Here is a 24,477-nt window from a genome sequence, read left to right as displayed (position 1 = left end):
CTCTTTATTCCATAGTCTTTGTATAAATGACTCATTATTCAATAGTATGTGAGAATATGACTCTTTATTCAATAGTATGTGAGAAGATGACTCTTTATTCAATAATATGTGAGAAGATGACTCTTTATTCAATAGTATGTGAGAAGATGACTCTTTATTCAATAGTATGTGAGAAGATGACTCTTTATTCAATAGTATGTGAGAAAATGAATCTTTATTCAATAGTATGTGAGAAGGTGACTCCTAATTCAATAGTATGTGAGAAGATGACTCTTTATTCAATAGTATGTGAGAAGATGAACCTTTATTCAATAGTATGTGAGAAGGTGACTCTTAATTCAATAGTATGTGAGAAGATGACTCTTTATTCAATAGTATGTGAGAAGATGACTCTTTATTCAATAGTATGTGAGAAGATGACTCTATATTCAATAGTATGTGAAAAGATGACTCTTTATTCAATAGGATGTGAGAAGATGACTCTTTATTCAATAGTATGTAAGAAGATGTCTCTTTGTTCAATAGTATGTAATAAGATGACTCTTTATTCAATAGTATGTGAGAAGATGACTCTTTATTCAATAGTATGTGTGTAGATGAATTTTATTCAATACTCACTCACTGTCTGTGTGTAGAGGACTCTTTATTCAATAGTATGTGAGAAGATGACTCTTTATTCATCAGTCTTTTCGTAAATGACTCTTTATTCAAAAAATTTAATACTCCATATTTATATAAATGACTTTTTCTTGAATCATCTAGGTGTAGACAACTCCTTATTAATACATCTTTATGTAGATAACTCTTTATTAAATAATAGTGGTGTAGACAACCCCTTATTGAGTAGCTTTTGTGAAGATGACTCTTCATTGAATAGTCTGTGTGTATATGACTCTTCATTGAATATTCTGTGTGTATATGACTCTTTATAGAATAGGCTGTGTGTAGTCACTCTTTATTCCACATCCTTGTAGTAGATTACCCCTTATTGAAAACACTGTGTGAAAATGACTCTGTGTTCAATTATTTTATAGTAGATAACCCCTTATTGAATAGTCTGTATGTAGATGCCTCTTAATTGAAAAAATCTTGGTTAATTTGAATGCATGTTTTTGAAAAATATTATTGGAAAAGATTGATGGCAAATTTATTGACATTTCATCTTAATATATTCCAATGTATAAAGAACTATTAATCTTTGAGCTTCCTTTCTCTAGGTTCCTTCCATTGATCCTTCTTTCCTTCACTACATCTTGGGGAAAGTATTGAATTTTATATGAATTTGGTTAAATATACTTACCATGAAATTACATTTATATTATATAGAATATGTTTGCTTTCACAACATGTTCTCATCGCAATTACCTAGGTGATTAAAAATTACATCCATGAGATGTACTCACCTACGTCATAGTTCACCTGTGTAACATACACTAGCTTTAGTTTTAATTTTTGCGTTCAAGAGAACGCATGTTTCTCGTCGGCAAGGATTTTTAACAGTTTACTGTTGAAAATCCTTATGTTTTATAAAGACATTATTTGTTTTTGGAATATCGGTATACGAATGTGAATCAGAATACAGCGCTTCTGCCAAGTTTCTGATATGCACGTTTTCGTCATTTTTACAGCTTACGAGTCTGGAAATACGACGACATAGAAAATGACCTTTGTTTAGCCGCCATTTTCAAACATTAAATCGGGTCCGAGGAAAGGCAGAAGTTAGCTGTCAAAATCGGACATGTTACGTGAGTGCTACGTTTTTAAAAAGATATATATTTAAACGGATGTTTATTTCTTTTTTCACGCTCAGGTGACCGGATTTTCACTGCATTATAGCAATGCTACGAAACGGGTCGAGTGTAAAGTTTGGATAAAGTCGATTGTTTACAATTTGCAGTCTGTACACGAGACTGTGTAAACATATCACTATATTAAAATCAGAATAGGAATTTTGACCAGATCTGATTGTTTTTTCATGTGGAAAACGTCCGTATGGGAGCGTATACCACTATTGTCAATATAACCTCAATTGGTTCAGTCGATTGTTTACAATTTGCAGTCTGTTACGTGTACGCCTGGTACACGAGACTGTGTAAACACATAACTATATTAAAATCAGAATAGGTATTTTGACCAGATCTGATTATTTAAATGTGGAAAACGTCCGTATGGGAGCGTATACCACTATTGTGACTAGAACCTCAATTGGTTCAATAAATTTCAATCAGAAAAGGGAATCTGCCCATTTCTGATTGTTTTATTTGGAAAACGTTCCATACAGGGAGCGTAGACCAACAGTGATACTGTTTTAACAGTTGATAAATACATCACAATCAGAATAGGGATTTTGCCCACAACTGATGATGTTTATTTGGTTAACCTTCCATTCAGGGAACATGAACCATATTTATTGAAAATAAAACGTGCTCAATGGATCACTATAGAATTTAAAAAATAGAACAGGGATTTTGTCCAAGTCTATTTGATTAATGTTGACATGTTTCATACAGGAAACATAGGAACTAGAACAACATGCATGATTTAGAATCTGTAAGTTTCATTCATTCTAATAAAATACAGATTTGATATCTTACATAAAATTAAATCATAACTATTTATTGATTGCACATTGATATTTATGGAGCATAGAATTGCACGTGGATGATTGTTGCAAATAAAATAAATTAGAATCAGACTAGTGAATTGAAGTCCAGGTCTATCTGATTTTTCTAGACATCCTTCCAACCAGGGAACATTATGTCTACTTTTATTATATTTTAAAACAACACAAGCATAGCTAATATTTGGTTGCACATTGTTTTTTGTGATGAACCAACAGTTTAGTCAATTAACATATTTGCTCATATTGATAATATATTGAACAAGTGTCTGGAAATAGTCAAGACAGATATTAAAGACACTAAAATAATACATTGTTATCTAGTACAATACAAATGTGATTGCAGTTCAAACTTTAAGCATACCAATACATACTTCTTTTAAATATGTCCAGTTTAAATCAGGACAGTAATTCTTAGAAGCCTGAAATATTTTTCCAGAACAGCAAATTGCTGTAAATATTAATTTTTTTTTTTTACTGATAAATAATTCTCCAATGATCTAACTGACATGGAGACAGTAAGAATGGAGCACTGTTCTAAATACAGTTGATCGCTTGTGACAACTCTTTTTACTAATATTAAATTTCATGGTCAGTTTACTTATGGCAAGAAGAACATGAATATTATAAGTATAAACTGCTATAACCAATTGTTTATTTTTGTCGGCAGTAAGGAAACAAAGGCTTTTATATGTTTTTATGTAAACATTAGAATGTCTATTGAATAAAGAGTTTAGGGGATGCCATGATGCATTTCACAAAGACTCATTCAAGGTAATGGCTTGTATATTGATTACATAATTCAGAGTGTACATTGCCAATGCATATAATATAATATGTACTAATTCTGTTTTGTTTTGAGTACACAAAAAAGAGGTGATAACGTAAGACTTAAGAGACTATCTTACCCTCACTATATGGGAATCACTGTCAAATTATACATATATCTTCCAATCATGAAAGCAAAAGGAGTTTGGATGCTCTTTTAAAGATAGAAAATTATGCCTTAATTTACATCTTAAGTTTTCTAAGCAATGCCAACAGATGGGCAAATTTCTGCTATAAGGATTCATTCATTGGGTCTGTTTTATTCTTAATGTGAGATTGGTAGAACCCAACAGTTTATGCAATGGCTACACATTGTTTTTCCTAGTGTTAAATATTGATTCAGAATTCTGAAGTATAGAGGACTCAAATATGCTGATTTATAGAAACAAGATTATCATTAATTTAGATCTTGTACAAAAATTAGTAAAATATTGGTAAATAAATAAATAAGATTTAAAGCATTGTGGATGCAGGATTTATTTAAAATGCTAGACATCATCAGGTCTAGGAAATTGAAGTAGTTCTCAAGATTTGAAACTATCTATTATACAGCTCTTTATATAAACCTTTATTTAGTCAGTCTTTACGAGATGCAGTAAAAAAGAAGAGTTTTTTTTTTGGAGTAACACATGATGTACCAATATAAACATATAATACATATACTTTTCAATTGGTTCTCTAATCTCAAATTTTAGCACCAGTGTAGAAGCAGTTAATCTAACAGCAAAATAAATGAAAAGCAATTTATTCAAAAGACTGATTAATAGTTAGCAAATAGCTTTCAATAGTCTAAGAATAGTACATGGAAGTAAAATATAGTATGATAATTCCATGATCATATCAAATCAAATGCGAGACATTTTCTTAATATTATACTTAAATATTAAAATGTCACTGTTTATTTTTATTTTTGCTCATTATAAGCATAAAGTTACAAAAATCTAGTCTGGTCAAAGTCAAGTTGTGTATTATCTACATGCAGGAAGGTTTTCCGAATGCATGTGATTTTAATCTCGGAATTGATGGTAATTATTCACTTTTCAATTTCCATATTACCAGCCAGAATAATATACATTGTAGATATATAGCATAGAGTTAGTATCTCATACAAGAATATGCTACACCAAATTGAAATGTGTTTATTTTAAACAATTACTTTGAATTTTGATTCAATATTGTTTTGAAAGATGTGATTATTTAAATCACATTAATTTTGTTTTTGCCAAATTTGGGGACAAATGCAAATTTCTTCTGAGTGACTAAGTTAACCAAATGATATACCAAAAGATGTTTGGTTGATATATATTGAATCATATCAGAATGTATAGGATTCAGATGAGGTGAACCAAGACAGAAATAAAATGAGCATTTTTGATAGTGAAACCATTTCTGAAATAACTAAGAACACTTAAGGATACTGCAAGTTAGTACAAGTGTTTTCCATATTGCCAAACAAGTGTTTTTCTTTAAATACAACTATAGAAATATATTTGACAAGTTGCATTTTAGTATTTCTGATAGCGAAATAATTTCTGAAATTAATATAAACAATTGTCAAGAGCAACATACAAGAGTTGTTCATTATGTCAAATTTTTGTTTCCTTAAATTTGGAACTGTACATGGCAAGATATTCTAGAAAGTTAACCGTTGTGAAATGTTAATTAGAAATATCAAAACATTTTATTTTAGACAGATTTTTCATAGCTGGAGAAAATCATCTGTTAGCATTCTTTTTAGATTTATAAGGACAACAATCATGGCTTTAATTCAGCTCAACATCCAAATATTCTGTTGAAGTAGTATATCAATGGAAACATTTATACTGGAACTTTTCCACTGATTTGTCCATTTCTGTACACTTGAGTAGTCCAATACAAAACTAAAATATTGTTCATGGTTGAAATGGTAGACATTGTATTCAAAGGTTCTATCACTCATAGAAATTTTATCAGATTTTTAAAATTTAGTCAGTTTAGAGAATTTTCATTATACAATATGACAATAGTACAAGACTTCTCTTGATGAAAATATTTTATTCTAAATCTATAAAATATTAAAAGTAGTATATCTAGCAGAGAAGCAAATTCTCAGGGACTATAACTTTAAAAAAAAAAAAAGTTTAAAGATTAATCCAGATTTCGCATAATCATGAAACAACTTTGGTTTGAGTCTTTAATAAACTTTGATTGTATTAAGGACACCTATTTACAAAGTATATTTTAATTGATTATAATTCTTTAATTAAGTAGAAAAGAATTTATTTCGAAAAATGTGATATTGATCAGGTTATCAAAAGACGACAGCAATCATATATTATCTGTTATTATATTAATATAGAGAAAACAATGGAAAGGTAATAATGTTTCCAAATAAACTTAAGTTTCAAAGTGGAATTAATGAAATTAAGGTTGGATTAGTTCTTGTCGATTTGTACAAGCAAAAAGAACAACCTATTCAGAAATAAATGCTTATTTACTGTTGCATCAATATAACAACACATTTAGCTCATAGTGAAGGAGCTTTAATATAATTATTTCTATACTGACCTGCAGATTATTTATCTATCAGATATAGAAAGATGGGGTATATATATACATGTGAGTGCCATTGAGACAACTCTACATCAAGTCTATTAATTTTGCATACTTGTATTTATACAATCTGCAAAGTTTGCCATTGATATACATATAGTTATGCAGCATAGCTTCATTGTATAATAAATTCAGTAATTTCGGTTTTTACTAATATCCGTATTTTACAAAATTTAATGGAGTTACTTTTTAAAAAAGTTTCACATAATTTTTTATATGTTGAAATTGCATGTGTGTGAGAGAATTTATCCTCCACCAAATGAAATACTGCTTGTTAATCAGTAAATATTCTATATAATATAAATGTAATTTCATGGTAAGTATATTTAACCAAATTCATATAAAATGGTAATTTTTGAAATCTCAAGAAGAGATTTTATATGAATTTATAGGGTTAAATATACTTACCACAATCCACCACCACCCCTGGAATAAATTCAGTTTTTTGTTCACTTAATTGAAATTATTCAATTAAACGACAAATTAAAACTAAAGCTAGTGTATGTTACACAGGTGAACTATGACGTAGGTGAGTACATCTCATGGATGTAATTTTTAATCACCTAGGTAATTGCGATGAGAACATGTTGTGAAAGCAAACATATTCTATATAATATAAATGTAATTTCATGGTAAGTATATTTAACCCTATAAATTCATATAAAATCTCTTCTTGAGATTTCAAAAATTACCATTTTCTTTGATAAGTGCTATAAACATGTTGATCAAGTCTTTTATGTACTGACAGTAATGAAATTAAATGCTTCACTTGCTGCGAAAACACAATCACTTTCTGTCAAAACCATCAAAATAACAATGTTATGAAATAGTTCCTCAAAGCTGTCGGACACTAATAACAATCTCAGAACACTAATTATCTTTGCTTTTTATTCTGTTGCACTGTGACATGGTTATTTTCTTAATTATATATGTGATTTTACCGTTTTGAAGGATAATGGGATTTTTCTAACCTTTATTATAATACATAACAGTGGACACTGTGAGGAAATGAGTTAGAAACTTGATTGAATTATATTGTAATTGTCACGGAAAATAAAACTTTTATATAAGCAGAAAATACTGCCTTTGGAAATGTCATTGACAGCTTGGTTTCTTTATATGCTGCATACGTTGCTTTTGATTAACTTATAATGGTAATGAATCAAAGACAAATTGTTCAATTGTGAAGGAATTTGATGTTATAATAGAGAAGAGAATGGCTTCTACTGGGACCATACCTGGGGTAGAGATTACAAGGTGTCCTACAAGTAATGTGGATACAGTCAAATGTTCGTAAGTAGTTTAATAACTTCACAATCTGTTGAAACACAAAATATTCTGATTTAATCCTTGGTTAACATTTTTGCAGAGTGAAAAATGCTGGTATATTTTTTTACCAAAATTAATGCCTCTAATAACAGGCAAAGGGGTCAGTTAAGTTTACTCTTGTCTATCTGTAAGTCACAATACGGGTGTCTGTTCTTTATTTGGACAATTTGACATTTCCGCACTTCAATTTTACTTGATACAACCAAATGCTCTGACGCTTATGCAGAATGACTATTACCATCGAACACAAACCCAAGTACAAATCTGATAGCATCACGTTCACCATTCTTGAGTTAAATCCCTGTATAAATTGAAAAATTGGCAAAGTTGCTACTTCCACTAATTGCTGAAGACAAAACATCAAATGGTTTGACTTAGTTACTTAACATTGACTTCTGCATATTTACAAGCTGAAGCATGTGACTGTCACCATAAACACATTCTTCTTTAGTAATGTTTTATAGAATCATTTTTTGGACACCCAATTGTTTTTTCTTGAATTGGGAAAGTTTGAAGATAGTGGTAAGAATTTGTGGTCAAATTAAGTTTGTTCGGAAGATCGATACAGTTTTTATTTAGTTTAAACATATTTTATTGTTCAAAACAAATGGATTAGACACAAGTTTTTCAACTTAGTTCCGTCTTCTCCATAATATACATGAATATACATTATATTTATATAGCACATTACATAAATTTGTATTTTTCTAATAAGCATGAAGGCATGAAAAATAATTGAATAAATCACAACTATTGTTATTATAATATTTATACACAAAAAATTATAGAAACGGCTCAATGGATATCAAACGTTCTTATTTTGGACAATCAAACACACCCAAACGATCTGTCTATAGGGAAAACACCTACTGTTACTGGTGTGTTTTTCAATGACTTTCTATTGAATTTACCTGTATAAGTTGTAAAAGTAACATGTAATCTTGTGAATATATATAATCGTGAAACGGATATTAAAGTTTTTATTATAATTCTTTATCTGAATGTATAGAGATTGTAATGGCTGATTCCAAATCTTAGGTTTAACTAAGTATATTGATCATCTGAATGTGCAATAAGTAAGAACTTTGCTTACTTTATGCAATATTTGTATCAGTGAATTCAATGTTTGTGTTCTTTTTGTTATAGGTGCTGCTATTTAATTTCATACCAGAAGACATCCTTAAAATGCATAGATGTTTGAATTCGATTTCTATCTTCATTTTCAAAATTGATAAAGACTTATTTGTAAAACTTGGTTGGCTGATAATATATTATAACTCCAGCTCCTGTGGAGAGAAGAGTAAACATTACATAATATACAGATATAACACATTCCCGCGTCTTTCTTTAAACTAAAAGTTAATTGTCTGCTGGCAAAACTTGAAATGTTAATGGTCTATTCCATGCGAGAATTTAAAATATTCAAGAAAACAAAACAAATGTCTAAATTTTTAACATTGTCAATTTGAATGTTCGGTTTCAATTTCATGGTCCTTTCCCAGTACTGAGAACTTTGATCAAAGGATGGAAATCAGCTCCTGCTTTAGTTAAACAATCCGAAATCTGGCTGCTGGTTTTAATCCATGTGACTGTGATGTCACCAAGACTAACACTTTCTTTGATGCTAGCTAAATCTAAACACAACCGTTTCTCAGAAATAAGTTTTGTTGAGTGAATGTTTTGACACAGAGATTTGTTGTCTGTAAAACAATTGATTGGAATAGATTCTTCTGCATTTAATTTTATCATTTCTTGAAGAATGCTCCTTACAAAATAACAAGCATCTAGTCCATCAACAAGTGATAAAGCTTCTGCAGCTAGAGTACTTTTAACAACTCGTCTGATTTTCTTTGAAGACCAAGAAATTGGGCAATTTTTTCCATTTTGTCCGCGTAGAAATATCACATATCCACCGGCACTTGAAACACGATCAGATAAATTGGCATATGAGGCATCCGTATAGAGTATTAACTCAATGTTCTTTAGACTTTCTAAGTTTGGATATTTAATTCTGTATGAATTGTTTTTAGCTTTTCTGATTACTTTATTCAACTTTGATTGAGTCTTAGCTTCACTTAGCTGTACAGAAGTAGAAAGATCCAAAACATCAAAACACAAATCAGGTCTACTCTGTGTGGCAATCCAGTGTAACTGACCAACAATTTCTGGATATATACCATTCTTAATGTCAGCTCTATCAACTTGCTTCAGTTCATCTGTATAATCATGTTGTTGTAAGAATATATCATTGCCTTCATGTTGAATATTAAGACCTATATATCTGAAACTACTGTCTAATTCTTTCCCACAATCAAATTTGTCCCTGAGTTGACATATAACCTGCGTTTTGAAATGTTCACTTCCTGCCCATAGAAAATCATCTACATGCATTAGGAAAAGTCCCTCAAGATTGTTGTTTTTGTGCCAATAAAATATGGCAGGATCAATCTTAGACTGAATACACTCCAGTTGTAGAAGTTCTCTTTTAACACTAAGAAACCAGTTCCTAGAGGCATCAATAAGCCCATAAACACACTTGTTTAGTTTCCATGCTACTGGTTTATCAGAAGAAAGCTCTTTTGGAGGTTTTACAAAAATAATTCGGTCTATTTCTTTACCTTGTAAAAATGCTGCCTTTATATCTATTGAATGAATGTCAAACTCAGAAGTGGAAGCTATAGCTAAAAATAACCTAAGGCTTTCTTTGTGTACTGTTGGTGAATCTGATTTTACTTCATTTTCTTCCTCAAACCCTCTCACTACCAACCTAGCTTTCACTTTTCTTTCTCCATTCATTTCTTTTTCTGTAATAACCCATCTTGTTGACATTAATTTTTGGTCTGAATATGGAATTTCATCATAAACTTTAAATGATTTCCAATTGTCCATTTCTAGCTGTTTAGCATGTTTCACTTGGTTCTCATTATGCCTAGATTGAGGAACAACAACTGCATTAACTTCATCTACATCTTGTTCTGTACGCCACTCTTGAACATCTTTGGCAAAATCTATGCCAACCTGAGCATCTTCATTCTCATCCTGAAGGTTCAAATAAGCCCAATTTTTTCCACTTGATTTACCACCTTTACTAACAACCTTAGCTTTGACCCATGTGTCATTTTCTTTCATTTTGTATACTATGTTTTCTCCAACATGTGGAATATCTTTGGTTTTCTTTTCTTTTGGCCTTACAGGCTCTTCAATGTTATCAAATGCTGCTCCAGGTGCAATATTTTGATCTACTTGTTCATTGTCATCATTTTGCATTTGAGGAGGTTGTATATTTTGCTGATGATCATTTTCATTTTGTACAGGTTCTTGTTCCTCTATATTCTGTTCCACATTTCTATTGATGTTTTCCTCCTCATCATCACTATCATAAAATGCAGTCTGATGAATTTTCTCTCTAACTGGTTGTACATTGCTTTTGTTTACACTTAGTTGCTTAGATGGCATATCATTAAACTCTGTTCCACACCTGATGAGCCTACATGGATGAACCCTGACATATATACTTCCATGCCTTACAAATACTACTTTGCCATCTTGACCAAGGACGGTTCCAGGTCCTTTCCACTTATTATCATCATCTCTTTTGTAATAAACTTTATCTCCATGCTGAAAACATTCACCAGAGGCTCTAATTTTATGACGTAGAGCCCTTCTTATTCTTTCTGATGACTCGGCTTGTATGAAAGCACGCCTACCAGAGTGCAATGCATTTAGATGATTGGCAAATGTCTGACTGACTGTATTGTGCTCCAAAGCAGGAGGTTTATCATTAAGCACATTTGGCAAGTTTGGGTTTGTTCCAAAAACAAGTTGATACGGGCTCCATCCATATACCATCGAGAGACTGTTTTTTGCATTCAAAGCCCATACTAAAGCTACTTCTAGATTTAGTTTTGGTCGATCTTCCAATATTTTGGCAACACAGTCATCAACCACAGCATGATTACGTTCACAAATACCATTCTGCCAAGGACTATAAGCAGCAGTATTCATTACATCAATGTTTAGGTTAGCACACATATCACGGAAAATTTCATTTGCAAATTCACCACCATTGTCAGCTAGGAAACGCTTTGGAGGTCCCATTCCACTCCCTATCCACAGAGACATTATCTTGTCCGCTATGACATCTGGTGTTTTCCTTTTGATAACTGTAGCCAGACTAAATCTTGTTGCAATATCAATTAAATGCAAAAAGTATGTGTTTGGTTTCCATTCTTTCAAATCAACAGCAACCACTTCATTGAACTCAGTGGCCAACGGAAGTGAAACCACTGGTCGAGCTGGAGTTTTCTTATATTTCTTGCAGACATCACAACCTTCTGTTATTTCATCTACACAATCTAAGTGTTCTTTGGTGTAACCACCTGCATCTTTCAACAAAGTTTTCAGTCTTTTAGCTGATGGATGAGCAAACTGCTTATGAAGTTTTTCTATGATTTTGGTTTTGTCTTTGGTCATTTGTGTTGCTACAAGTGCAGCGGCTGTAACTTTAATATCAATTTTCAATTGATCTATTGGTACGCAATAATGCCCTGATGATGTGCACTGCAGTTGAACATCTTTTCCGAAAATATTTGCACTATCATTTTCAAGATCTAGCTTCATTTTTGCTTTCTTCATGGAGTCCTTACTCAACAACAATGGTATATCGCTTGTTACAACATCTGCCTGAATTTCACATTCAACACCTGCAATAGCACATGGAAAAGTAACCTTCTTTGTTGATTGGAGAACTGTACCTCCACCAAATTTGAAGAGAGTTTCACTTGGGTTTTCCACTACTTTTTCCCTTATAGAAGAGTCTAGGGAGTCTAAATAACACTTCATCCATGTTTCCCCTGCCACTGTGGAAGTACAAGCACTATCTAATATTGCTGAATTGGCAGATTCGGTCAAAAGAACAAGAGCTTCCTGTGACTTATTTCCAGTAAACAACACAGCTTTTTCAACACCTTGATTTGCCTTGGCCATATTTTCATAAGAGTGTGGGCATTGCCTTACCAAATGTCTAATTGAATCACAACTGAGACAACGTAGTGGCAAACCATCAGGTCCATTTGAATTGACAGATTTGTTGAATTTTGCTTTGTAATTAGAGTTGCTTTGTGGCCTATAATCACCTGCTCTATTTGAACTTTGATTCCCTCTGTATCCTCTACCTCGTCCAAAACGATTCCTTGAATAATTTACCTCTTCATCGGCCATACATGCTGATTCCACTTTAATTCTGTCTCCCATATCTTTGCTAGCTTGCTGTCCAAAAAACTTTTTAAGAGAAGTTGCCATCTGCTTGAAAAGTGATTCTACTTGCTCGTAATTGACACCGGTTAACACTAATTGTCGATCTTTCATTTCTAATTCTGAGTATTCTAACAATTTAAAGGCTAAGACAGGCTGTGGCAGTTCCATTTTAAACTTTTTGGTTTTGTTGTACAATTTCTCAAATTCTGTTACATACTCCTCCATTGAACTAACCTTACTACGCCTAAATCTATCAAACTCAGAATATGCTTCATAAGCTTCGCTTAGCTCATCTTTCTTAAATATTTTGTCCATAAATTCAATGAGCTTATCTACTCCATCATCTGCATTTAAGGCTTCTAAACTCAAGTCGCTAAACACTTTATCTCGGATGGAATTTAGTCCTTCTTCAGGAAGTGACAACGCTATCGCTATACCCATCTTCTTTTTGTCTAGATCAGTCAAGGCCTTCCAAGCTTTAATTTCATCAATCCATCTGCTATAAGGCTTCTGTTCAGTAAATACAGGTGGTACTTTATAGTTGACTGATGCCATATTAACTCTACACTCTACAGTACAATTCGCTAATCTACAATTTACTTCGCTAATCTTCAATTCAGTTCACTAATTTTCAATTTACTTCGCTAATTTTTAATTCACTTCGCTAATTTTCAATTCACTTCGCTAATTTTCAATTCACTTCGCTAATCTTCAATTCACTTCGCTAATCTTCAATACACTTTGCTAATCTACAAAACAGTTCGCTAATCTACAATACTGAATATTTAGTCTATATGCTACAACAATGTTATTTCACTACAAGGTCAATTTTTAATCTGTTTTCTTCAAAATTGGGTGGATCTCACACTCTGCTGCCATGTAAAACTTGGTTGGCTGATAATATATTATAACTCCAGCTCCTGTGGAGAGAAGAGTAAACATTACATAATATACAGATATAACATTATTTATGATGAACTAATTTCGTCAAGTTCATTTATCTGTTTTTATTGACTCAATTTTGCTATTGTAGTCTTATTAAGCCAATATGATTTTCAATCAAGGTAAAAAATTATACCAGGTAATTATAAAACATAACAGCATGACTTTTATACTAGCATGCACAGTTTCAAACCACCAGTTATGTAATTGATGTCCTGAAATTTACAATGTTATCCAGTCAAGGTTAAAGTTCCAAACTGTCACAATTATAAACATGGTAATTCTAAGAATACACAGAAAGAAAAAATTTAGAACAAAATTTACACCTAAAATTTTCACAAATGAGGGCTTTCTATTGATTTTCTAATTAAGTAAGAAATGAAATCTTTTGGACTTTAATCAATTCCTTAAGAATTACCTTCCTTGACAGCTGACACTAGAGTAATTGCAGTAAATTGTCTATAGTTTAACTTCATATATATGCATAGATTACTGTTAAAACTGCCAAATGTATTCCTTTAAATGTCAGTTGTCTTGCAATTTTCATGAATGATTGATACTGTGTTAAAGCAGTGCTTTAATGCAGCAGCTACAATTATTGTTTCTTTTTATTGTTTATAAGCTGGTTTTATTGAGAGCAGCATCAATGTATAGAAAGTGCAAAACAAGAAATGGTTGATTAGTGAAGTCAAACTGATAAGATAGGAGATGCATGCTCATTACAATAAACAACAATCAACTATTCTATCAGTTTGCTTATACACAAATCAACCATTTTAAATTTACATATTTTATACATTGCTTATGTTGAGTTATCCTTCTAGAACTTAGCTTCACTAAAAGTTAGTGCATACTTAAGGTAGACCAAAATAATTAACCAAATTATTACTTCATATCTTCTGTATTGGTATGTTATAAATGCTTAATTCTGTAGAACCAAATTGAAAGCTTAATAGTTCAACGAGAAAGATCAGCACAATTTTCATGGTTTTTGATATGGTTGCACCCTTAAAAAAAGTAGACAATTTATAAATTTGGTAAATGGATGTTTTTTTGGAATGTTGATGTATCGATTATAGTATTAGCAACTCATCTGTCACTTTTGAAATAGAGACAATTTCAAGAAGTTTCAAATCCTATAAACTTAACTTAGGATGTTTTCATACATAATTTAATGCTGTGAACTGACATTATGGGAAATGTTCACTTTGTCCAGACTGTGAAATTTAATCATTTTGCAGAATTCACTTTGATAAATTGTTGCTTTGCATGTAAACATTGCCTAAATTTTTTTTTAACCAAATAGATTACAACTTCTATAGGGATTCTCATTAATGCACCGATGACAGCATACTGTTTTAACTGAAGTTTGATCTTTACAGAGATAACCACTCATTTTTGTAATGAATTGGAATTTAAAGAGATAAAAACCTAAACTGCTTAGTATACTCACACAATACTGAACAGCAAATTTCCCAAAAGTAACAGTTATTGATGATAAATTGTAATAAATGCAGAAGAGCTCTTGATGAGTTACTGCTTGATTACACAAAAAATATTGCATTAGTGCATAGTTTAATTGCTAACAGGTGCATATGACACTCAGAATTAAGTTCTTTAAAATTGTATTTGAATGAGATGCTATTTTACAGTGACTTTTTCCTACAGATTTTAGGGGTTGAGATCTCATAAACATGTTTAACCCATCAGCAATGTTGAACCTGTCCCAAGTCAGGAGCCTCTGGCCTTTATGTTAGTCTTGTGTGATTTTTAATTTTAGCTTCTTGTGAATGATTCAGAGTTTAATATGACGTCCATTATCACTGAACAAGTATACATATTTTTAAGGGGCCAGCTGAATTATGTCTGCGGTTGTGGGAGTTTCTCGCTACATTGAAGACACATTGGTGGCCTTCGGCTGTTGTCTGCTTTATGGTCAGGTTGTTGTTGCTTTGACATATTCCCCATTTCTTTTCTCAATTTTATATTTTGTATATAGACTTAAGATGCCATTTACTCTGAAGATTTCTTAAGCAAATCAATCAATTGTCCTTTTTTTATTTTAATGGCTTTCACAAAAAATCCTTTTAAGCTTTCATAATTAAAACGAAGTAGGTAATTGCTTACTGAAATGATAAAGCATCCAATAGGTTTGCTTTAAATTTATGTTCTTTAATAATAAACTTTGTTATACCATAAAACAAAATGGTTTATGATATTGCTTAACCCTCAATTTTGATTGTTTATACAAAATATGTCAATAAACCTTTTAAATGGAAATTACAATAGACAGTTCAACTGAAATGTGAAAGATCATAGATTATAATTTAATAATTGATGATTTTTCTCATCAAATTCACATTAAGTCCACCAATGTTCTTTCATTAAAGATAAATTTGATATGAAAATTGACTTAATGAACGGGATGTTTGTGAATTACAGTTGTCCAGGAAATTGGAATATGGCAAGATATTTGTTCTGTCAGAACACGGAAATGACACATCTTCAATATAACATCTATACAAACAGTTTTCAGAGCAGCTGAATTTGTTATTCATGACAAGATTACAGACTTTCATTGTTGACTTTTTCCTAAAGCTTTATAGTGCTTAACATATATACTAACAAGGACAACCTGCTTTTCTAAACATACTGAAATTGTTCTCCCATTTATCAATTTAAAGAATCAAATTCAAACTTAACTTGAACGTTGAAATGTGTTTTTGTCTTTTTGCATTACAATTTGCTATAGGTCAAATATATTTAGAATAATGAATGCATTTTAAAGTTTTCATGCATATATCTGTCCTTTTTTAATGATTGATATCAGAAGGATTTTATTAGAAGGTTTATTTTTTAATAACTACGGGTACTGGAAATATGTACGTCTATTATTTTTTTCTTAAGGATTCATTGTTATCTCATAGCAAATTATACCACATCTTACTTTTGTATTAGGTTTACATTTCTGTCTAACATAGTTGTCCTACTTAACCTTGACCTCATTTACATGGTTCAATGATCCATGTTTTGTTTTCCTACTAAACTAAAATTATGTCAGTCAAGCAGGATCTTAATACATGTAGTTATACATTTACTGAAAAGACACAATTCATCTACCCATAATGTGTCAATTAATAATTCAGATAATCAGTTAAACAGGCCAAATATTTCATTGCATCAAAGAACAAGCATTTAAAACCTAGTTTTCTTTAATAGAAGCAAATACAATTGGTTCCAACCTTTCATCTGGTTCCTATTGTTGTGCAAGTTTCAATGCTAGTGTTTCATGGATTTCCTCCATTTTAAACTTCTCTTTAATTTTCTTTCATTTTGATTTTGATTTCATTTCAATGGCTTAGATAGAGAGCAGAGTTTTATATTAGAAAACATCTTACTTATGAATCAAAGTATTATAATACTGCAGTGCACAGTTCCTCTTTCTGATAATTTGTATTTGCTGCATGTACAGGCTGTTTTATCTCATTCATTAAAACAAGAAAGGTTTAATCTTGATATCAGCCTTACTGTTATTGATATTGATAAAATACCACAATATATTAATCTTGTTGTTTTTTGCTTAAAGAAATTATTGCATTTTTGACATATTCAATATTTTAGTTTGAGCATAACATGTTCTGAGGGGATTTAATACTTTGTAAGCCTTCTTTAAGATTATTGATAAATTGTTTGCAGTTATTACTTAATTGAATTCAATACTTTTAATGCTAATGGGAAATGTGAAGAAACAATGATTTATAAGATTTTCTATAAAAGAAATGCATCTCAAGATTCTGCACTATAGTAGGAAATCCATTTTGAAATGATTACATGGAAGGATCTTTTAACTTGATGTAATATTCAATTACTGGAAATATACATCAACAACAGATCTACAAAGTATTCCTTATCTTGTCACACTACTTCATGTGTAACAATTAAATTGAGAATGGAAATTGGAGATGTGTCAAAGAGACAACTACCTGACCATAAAGCAGAAAACAGCCCAAGGCCACCAACTAAGATCTTCAATGCAGTGAGAAACTCCGGCACCCGGAGGCATCCTTCAGATGGCCCCAAAACAAATATATTTACTACTTCAGTGATAATGGACGTCATACAAACTCTGATTTATACACATGAAACTAAAATTAAAAATCAGCAAGACTAACAAAGACCAGAGGCTCCAGAACCCTAGATGTAGCAGTGACAAAGACCAGAGGCTCCAGAACCCTAAATGTAGCAGTGACAAAGACCAGAGGCTCCAGAACCCTAGATGTAGCAGTGAAAAATCCAGAGACTCCAGAACCCTAGATGTAGCAGTGACAAAGACCAGGGACTCCAGAACCCTAGATGTAGCAGTGACAAAGACCAGAGGCTCCAGCACCCTAGATGTAGCAGTGACAGACCAGAGGCTCCAGAACCCTAGATGTAGCAGTGACAAAGACCAGGGGCTCCAGAACCCTAGATGTAGCAGTAACAAAGACCAGAGGCTCCAGAACCCTAGATGTAGCAGTGACAAAGACCAGAGGCTCCAGAACCCTAGATGTAGCAGTGACAAAGACCAGAGGCTCCAGAACCCTAGATGTAGCAGTGACAAAGAACAGAGGCTCCAGAACCCTAGATGCAGCAGTGACAAAGACCAGAGGCTCCAGAACCCTAGATGTAGCAGTATAAAAGACCAAAGGCTCTAGAACCCTAGATGTAGCAGTATAAAAGACCAGAGGTTCTAGAACCCTAGATGTAGCAGTATAAAAGACCAGAGGCTCTAGAACCCTAGATGTAGCAATGACAAAGACAGGCAATATTTCAAAGCTAAATATTATATAGTCTTACTAGGCCAGGGGTATGGAGTGCTTAGGAAACTGTGGATGTGTCTACTTAGGGAAGATGACAAAACATTGCCTACTATCATATGCATTGTCTGTCTATTTATTACATGACTACTTTACTTCGATCTGTCTTTAAATTTTCAAAATACTTGTTTGTATTTATTTGGTAGATTTAGAACCTAAGGGAAAAATAAAACTGGCCCAGACAAGTGGAACTGATGATTTAGTCAGTGTCCATGGGTTATTATTTCCCCTGTATTAAAAACATTGATTGGACTGTCTTATCTCCCTTTAAATTAAGTTCTTTAAAAGTTAATGAAAATATATTTTAGCTAAAAATATATTTCACTGCTTTAATTTAATTAATAAATATATGTATAGAAATATTAAGCTTCAAGTTCATTATTGAGTAACCATAACAAGATACAGTCTTAAAGAAAAGGGGTTGTTAGAACGCTTTTTTCATCACTGTAACCTTTGATGTCTTGACTGAATCTTCTAGACAACTGTTGGTTAAATTGTGTCACTAGTTAAACATTTTGATTTGATGAGAAAAAAATGCAATTTTGTCAGAATTTTAAATACATTGCAATAAGTGGAGAGAAACACAGTCTGATTTTAATTACACCTTTTCAAAGCAATACTTACAGCATTAAGATGCAGACAGACCTATGGTTAAAATGTATATGTCTTAAGGGTTGGGATATTGACAATAATGTTTCATATCCTACATTAATCTTACTAAAACAGCAAGTATCTATTCAAGCAAAGAATGGTTATAAAACACATATTGATTCTGTAATTATGCCTTTGATTTTAACGAGGCTTTTTGTCGTGTAAATTGGAATTGAATTGTTTTTATCTTTCTTTAGGGCGAAATCGATTATTTCGTGTAAAGAATATTTCCCCATAAAACAACAAGATAAAGTTTTAAGTCTTTTTAACATGTGCATGATAAAGTTTTAAGTCTTTTTAACATGTGCATGACATAGTTATTGACAACTTTAAATGGACTATATGGGTAGTTATAAGTGTTAATCTATTAGAACAAAACACTTCCAGCTTTCCAATTGTAAACTTTCCATTTTCTATGTAGCATCATTCCAGCAGAGCTTACATATTGAGTATAATTATCTCTTATTTGAAAAAATATTCCAGGGCTTGTACCTACCCTTCCAGAGCATCTGAGATCACACATGGATTTCTGTTGGGTTTGTGTGTTCGCTCAGTCTTTGTTATGAAGCGTTTTGTTAACATTTTTGCCATTGTTTTAATGGTCCTTCTTTGACTTATAAGTTTTGATTTTTCTTTTATTATTGTATAACTCCTTCTTTTCCAAATATTTTGAAGGTGAATCTTTCAGATTGTTTTTGGTTGCTGTCTGCTATATTTGTATTTCATTTATTGGTTTTAAGCATAGATGGCTCAGAATGTTGGATATCTCTTTTGACTTTTTGAGCCGTTTTATATTTTGCCATGTTTTTTGCCTTTTTAGCTTACTAGAGTAGGGAATGGTCATTTAATATTTTTACAAAGGCACTTATATTTGCCACAAGTATGCTGCTTGTACTTGTGGGTTTATTATTAGTTGCAGCACCTGTGTTTTTGCCATATCCCAATTCCAGTAAATACCCATGTTGATCAGTCTTCTGACTGACAGGAACAGATGAAGATGCTAGTTCATCATTTAACTGTTTTAAATAGAATTAGATGTTTTATGTAAATGAAACTGACATATGAGTTGTCTATTTATTACAAGTTAAAACAGATTAAATACTTAATGTTTGTTTTAAGCAAAAGGATAAACACTAATTGAATGTTGTATTAAATGGGAAATAATCAAAATAATGGATTTAGTGCTATAACTTGGTTGTGCTAAGTAATTAAACTGAAAAACTAAAAACACAAATAGAAATGAAAAAAGATGTATACTCAAACATATAGGTTGGTTGCAATTTAAGACATTTGTGTTAGATGTAACAAAGTTTATCACATTATTGTAATGAATACGTCGGGTTTTGCATATGCAATAACCTCAAATTTGCCAGGGGCAAAAAAGAGTATATTGATATTGTGCCCTGATTCTAAATGACGTCACTTCATTGCATCCTAATCGACACGTTTGTGATAAAATGTTCAATGTTTTACCTTTTATCTTTCTTTAAATTGTTATAATTGACCTTTTTTTCTCTTTTCTGCAGAACATAAATATGTGATAAAAAGATTATAACATGTCTTTTCCATATTGGCCCTGGTATCATCTTTCGACCCATATCGGCCCTCAGCTAAAGCCTCAAGGCCGATATGGGAGTCTCGAGGTGATACCAGGGCCAATATTGAAAAGGGCATGTTATTATCTATACGTATTTACTGTGGATTCATATTTTTTTCAGGGTAGCAATTTTTGTGGATTGCTGAATCTTTTCATTTTCGGGAATATTTAACATAATGGTTCAAATAATAATGGTTTCCTAATAAAGAATAAGCTAGTTTTAGTTTTAAGTATCAATACTAATGTTGGCTCATCTGTCGTTAAACATTAACTTTTACAAAAAAAATCTTTTCTGAAATTACCAATTGCAAATGGCAACCAAACAGGACCACAGAATCATCCTAAGTATATGAAGATGGGAGAGAACTCTCTGACTTTCAATTACTAAAAACAATAAACCTCACAAGATCTAGTCAAACATGGCTGATTTTCAGTTAGCTTGTTGGATATTTATGAGGGTTATTGCCTTTAAAAGCAATTTCCCACAACACTTCCCAGTGACCTTACCAGAGGCGAATTTAGGGAGGACCGTTGGCCTGCCCCCCCCTTTTATGGGAAAAATTTGGTTGATTATATAGGAAATCATTGAAGCTTAACAGGAACAGGCCTCCTCTAAGAGGATTATAATGGGGGTACTTTCATGACTTATAACGGTAAAATGCCAAACGATGTTATTGGTAATTTTAAGTGCATGACAATAAAATGTACACTTTCTTCTAGGTGATAAAATATCAGCTGAATTTGATGAATTACGCAATTTTTTTCCAAAAATAACAGTAGCTATAACTATTTGAGACATGGGACGAATCACAATAAGGATATTTTGATGAATCAGGGTAAAATTTTAACCAATTTGATGCTTACAGTAGTTGAAAATTACCATTTGATGTCTGACGGTAAAGGGCATTACCACCCTCCTCTAAGGCAGTGTAATATTAACAGCTTGAAACCATAACAAACAGACTGAAACTTCAAAAAGCAAAAATGGTCAGCAACACAATTTACTACATTAAATTCAAGTGCTTGTCATCAGTCAACTTGTGTTGCTTTTAGGCAGGGATTAAGTCAAAATTGTTGTATTTAAGGACATCTTGAAATATTTCAGGACCTCCATTATTGGATTTCCTGATATCCTGAAATATTTCAGAAGCCCCATAATTGGATTTCAAGATATCCTGAAATAGACCTATACATCTTTCCCCTAAATGGCAGGGTTTGGTACATTCTTGCAGTTTTTCAAGCAAAATGGAATGATTACATTTAGGGATATTGAGTTTAAACCCAAGTATTTCTGTATACCCTTTTATTTTGGTTATCTTAATTTTCTCCTATGTTAAGATGATTGCTTTACCATTTTCAAACAGCTATATACTTATGGATTTTATATCATTACTTTGTGTAATAATACTTAATTGTCTAGATTATTTTAAGGTAGTTAATGACCTTCGTACATAATTTTTACAATGCTAATTATTTCAGCAGCAGCACGAAAATGGCGATAAAACATTTAGTGTTATCGTCATCTAATCACAACATAATGAACAACTTTTGAAGTGAAATCTTGGTTTATTTAATGGTTACCTTCAGTTTTAAATAAACATTTATTTTTGGAAATAATTATGTTGCTATGAGTTAAATATGAAGAAAAGGGAATTTTTCCAGTCAAAATATTGACTTTAAGATATAAATAATGTTTGGTGAGGAAGCAAATTGATACTAGAATGATTATTTTTTCATCATGAAGTGTTTTTATCATCTTAAGCTTTTGATTGAACTACTAGGAAGGAAGACTTCCTTAATCTTTCTTGTACTTGACTACACCTGCATGGGACTTGTGTCCGTAGAGTGAAAGAAAAACGTCAATATTTCATTTGATTTAGGAAGAGATATTTGCCAAAAATAATTTCTATTACATGGAAGTTATTTGAGCAATGGAGCAACCACCTCATGTGAGGCCTTCTACTCTTGCGTAAGTTGAATTGCATTCTAATTCGATTTTTCTATATAATCTCTTGTAGGTATGCGTTTTGGTGATAATAGATTAAAAATTATTAACTTTCATTTTCTCTGATCCTTTTTTTTATAAACAAAAGTTTAATGAAATTATGATTTAAGATAAGCTCTTCAATAATATTTTGTCAAATTCCTTAAAGTTAAAAACTGTTTTAAAAAACTTAGAAATTCAAAACAATACTTAAATTTAGGACCATATTATGATACCTGTAAAATAGCCAGTTCTATTAAACTGTGTTATTACATTTATAAGAACACTCACTGGAAAACTTTGAAAAATTTAAGTAGAACATCACAAAATTTGCAGAGTACAATGGTCAACTGTTATTCAAATTCAAACCAGCTCACGAGTCAGACTGTCCTTCAAGTCTAAGGTCAAACAAATGGTCCCACCAGCTCACAAGTCAGACTGTCCTTCAAGTCTAAGGTCAAACAAAAGAGGGACGAAAGATACCAAAGGGACAGTCAAACTTGTAAATCTAAAACAAACTGACAACGCCATGGCTAAAAATGAAAAAGACAAACAGAAAAACAATAGTACACATGACACAACATAGAAAACTAAAGAATAAACAACACGAACCCCAACAAAAACTAGGGGTGATCTCAGGTGCTCCGGTAGGGTAAGCATCCTGCTCCACATGCGGCACCCGTCGTGTTGCTTATGTTATTACAAATCCGGTAAATAGTCTAATTCAGTAGGTCAAATTCATGAAAGGGAAGGGGATTGTAGTTACGACGTAAGGAACATATCCGATATCATTTGTGAAACGGTTATTCCATAACGGTCAACCAACTCGTGATGGCGTCCGTAAAATTTACGAAGGGATGATTTCAACTTCACCATTTGGAACTCTTGGTTTTAATAGCTTCCTTGTGAGCAGTAACCCTCTATCAAGAAAATCATGATAGGAAATGCAAGCACGGGAATATCGTATCAATTGGGAGATATATACCCCGTATGCAGGTGCTGCTGGAATGTTGCTACTTAGAAATGGAAAGTTCACAATTGGAAAGCTGAAATCATCTCTTTTGTCGTAAAGTTTTGTCTTCAACCGACCCTCATTGTCAATTTCTAGATGTAAGTCAAGATATGAAGCCGACTTAACTGTATCTGTAGTATCCTTTATCTCCAATTCGATGGGATAGATGCGATCCACATAGTCACCAAATTTTGAATTGTTTAGTGAAAGAACGTCATCTATATAGCGGAAAGTAGAGTTAAAGGATATTGCTAACTTCTTATCTTTCTTCCTAAGAAGTTCCTGCATGAAGTCAGCCTCATAATAATAAAGAAACAAGTCAGCAAGTAGAGGGGCACAGTTTGTTCCCATTGGGATGCCGACAGTCTGTTGAAAAACACGTCCTCCGAACATAACAAATATGTTGTCAATCAAGAAATCAAGCATCTTGATAATATCGGTTTCAGAGAATTTTTGTTTGAATCAGAATGATTCTTTACAAAGTATGATTTATCCCTCCCTAAGACAAGATACTTGTATCTACGTTGGCCATTCTTTTTTATGAAGCAAAGTAATACCAACTCTTTTAATTTGTCTTTTAGTTTGGAATGTGGAATACTTGTGTAAAGAGTAGAAAAGTCAAATGTTTTAATACTGTTACAAGATGAAAGAGAGTTAGATTGTATGTACTCTAAAAGATCTTTGGAATTTTTAAGTATCCACATCTGATTCACACCACCTTTAGAATAGGCAGTTTCACAATAACTTTGAAGCCTGTCTTTGATTGCTGATAAAATGGATGTTAATAATTTAGAAAGTGGTTTCGTGGAG

The 24,477-nt window shown here is 32.1% G+C and overlaps 1 protein-coding gene across 7 annotated transcripts in view; it reads left to right on the top strand.

Moving 5' to 3' along the window:
• LOC134685297 (tumor protein p53-inducible protein 11-like) overlaps positions 1–24,477 on the top strand; it is a 144,729-nt gene that overhangs the window by 88,006 nt on the left and 32,246 nt on the right. The window contains exon 1 of one of the 7 annotated variants that reach the window (XM_063544924.1): positions 7,242–7,333. The exons of 5 other annotated variants lie outside the window; for them this stretch is intronic. In XM_063544924.1, coding sequence (XP_063400994.1) covers positions 7,257–7,333 — 77 coding nt within the window. In that variant the 5' untranslated portion in view covers positions 7,242–7,256. Of the gene's footprint in view, positions 1–7,241; positions 7,334–22,481; positions 22,641–24,477 lie in introns of those variants that run through there. One more of the 7 variants, XM_063544927.1, reaches the window with a different exon arrangement.

This window comes from Mytilus trossulus, chromosome 9 (genome assembly GCF_036588685.1).
Source record: "Mytilus trossulus isolate FHL-02 chromosome 9, PNRI_Mtr1.1.1.hap1, whole genome shotgun sequence".
Classification (NCBI taxonomy): Eukaryota; Metazoa; Mollusca; class Bivalvia; order Mytilida; family Mytilidae; genus Mytilus; species Mytilus trossulus.
Note: the sequence above shows the minus strand (reverse complement) of the source record. Positions and strands in the feature narration are given on the sequence as shown.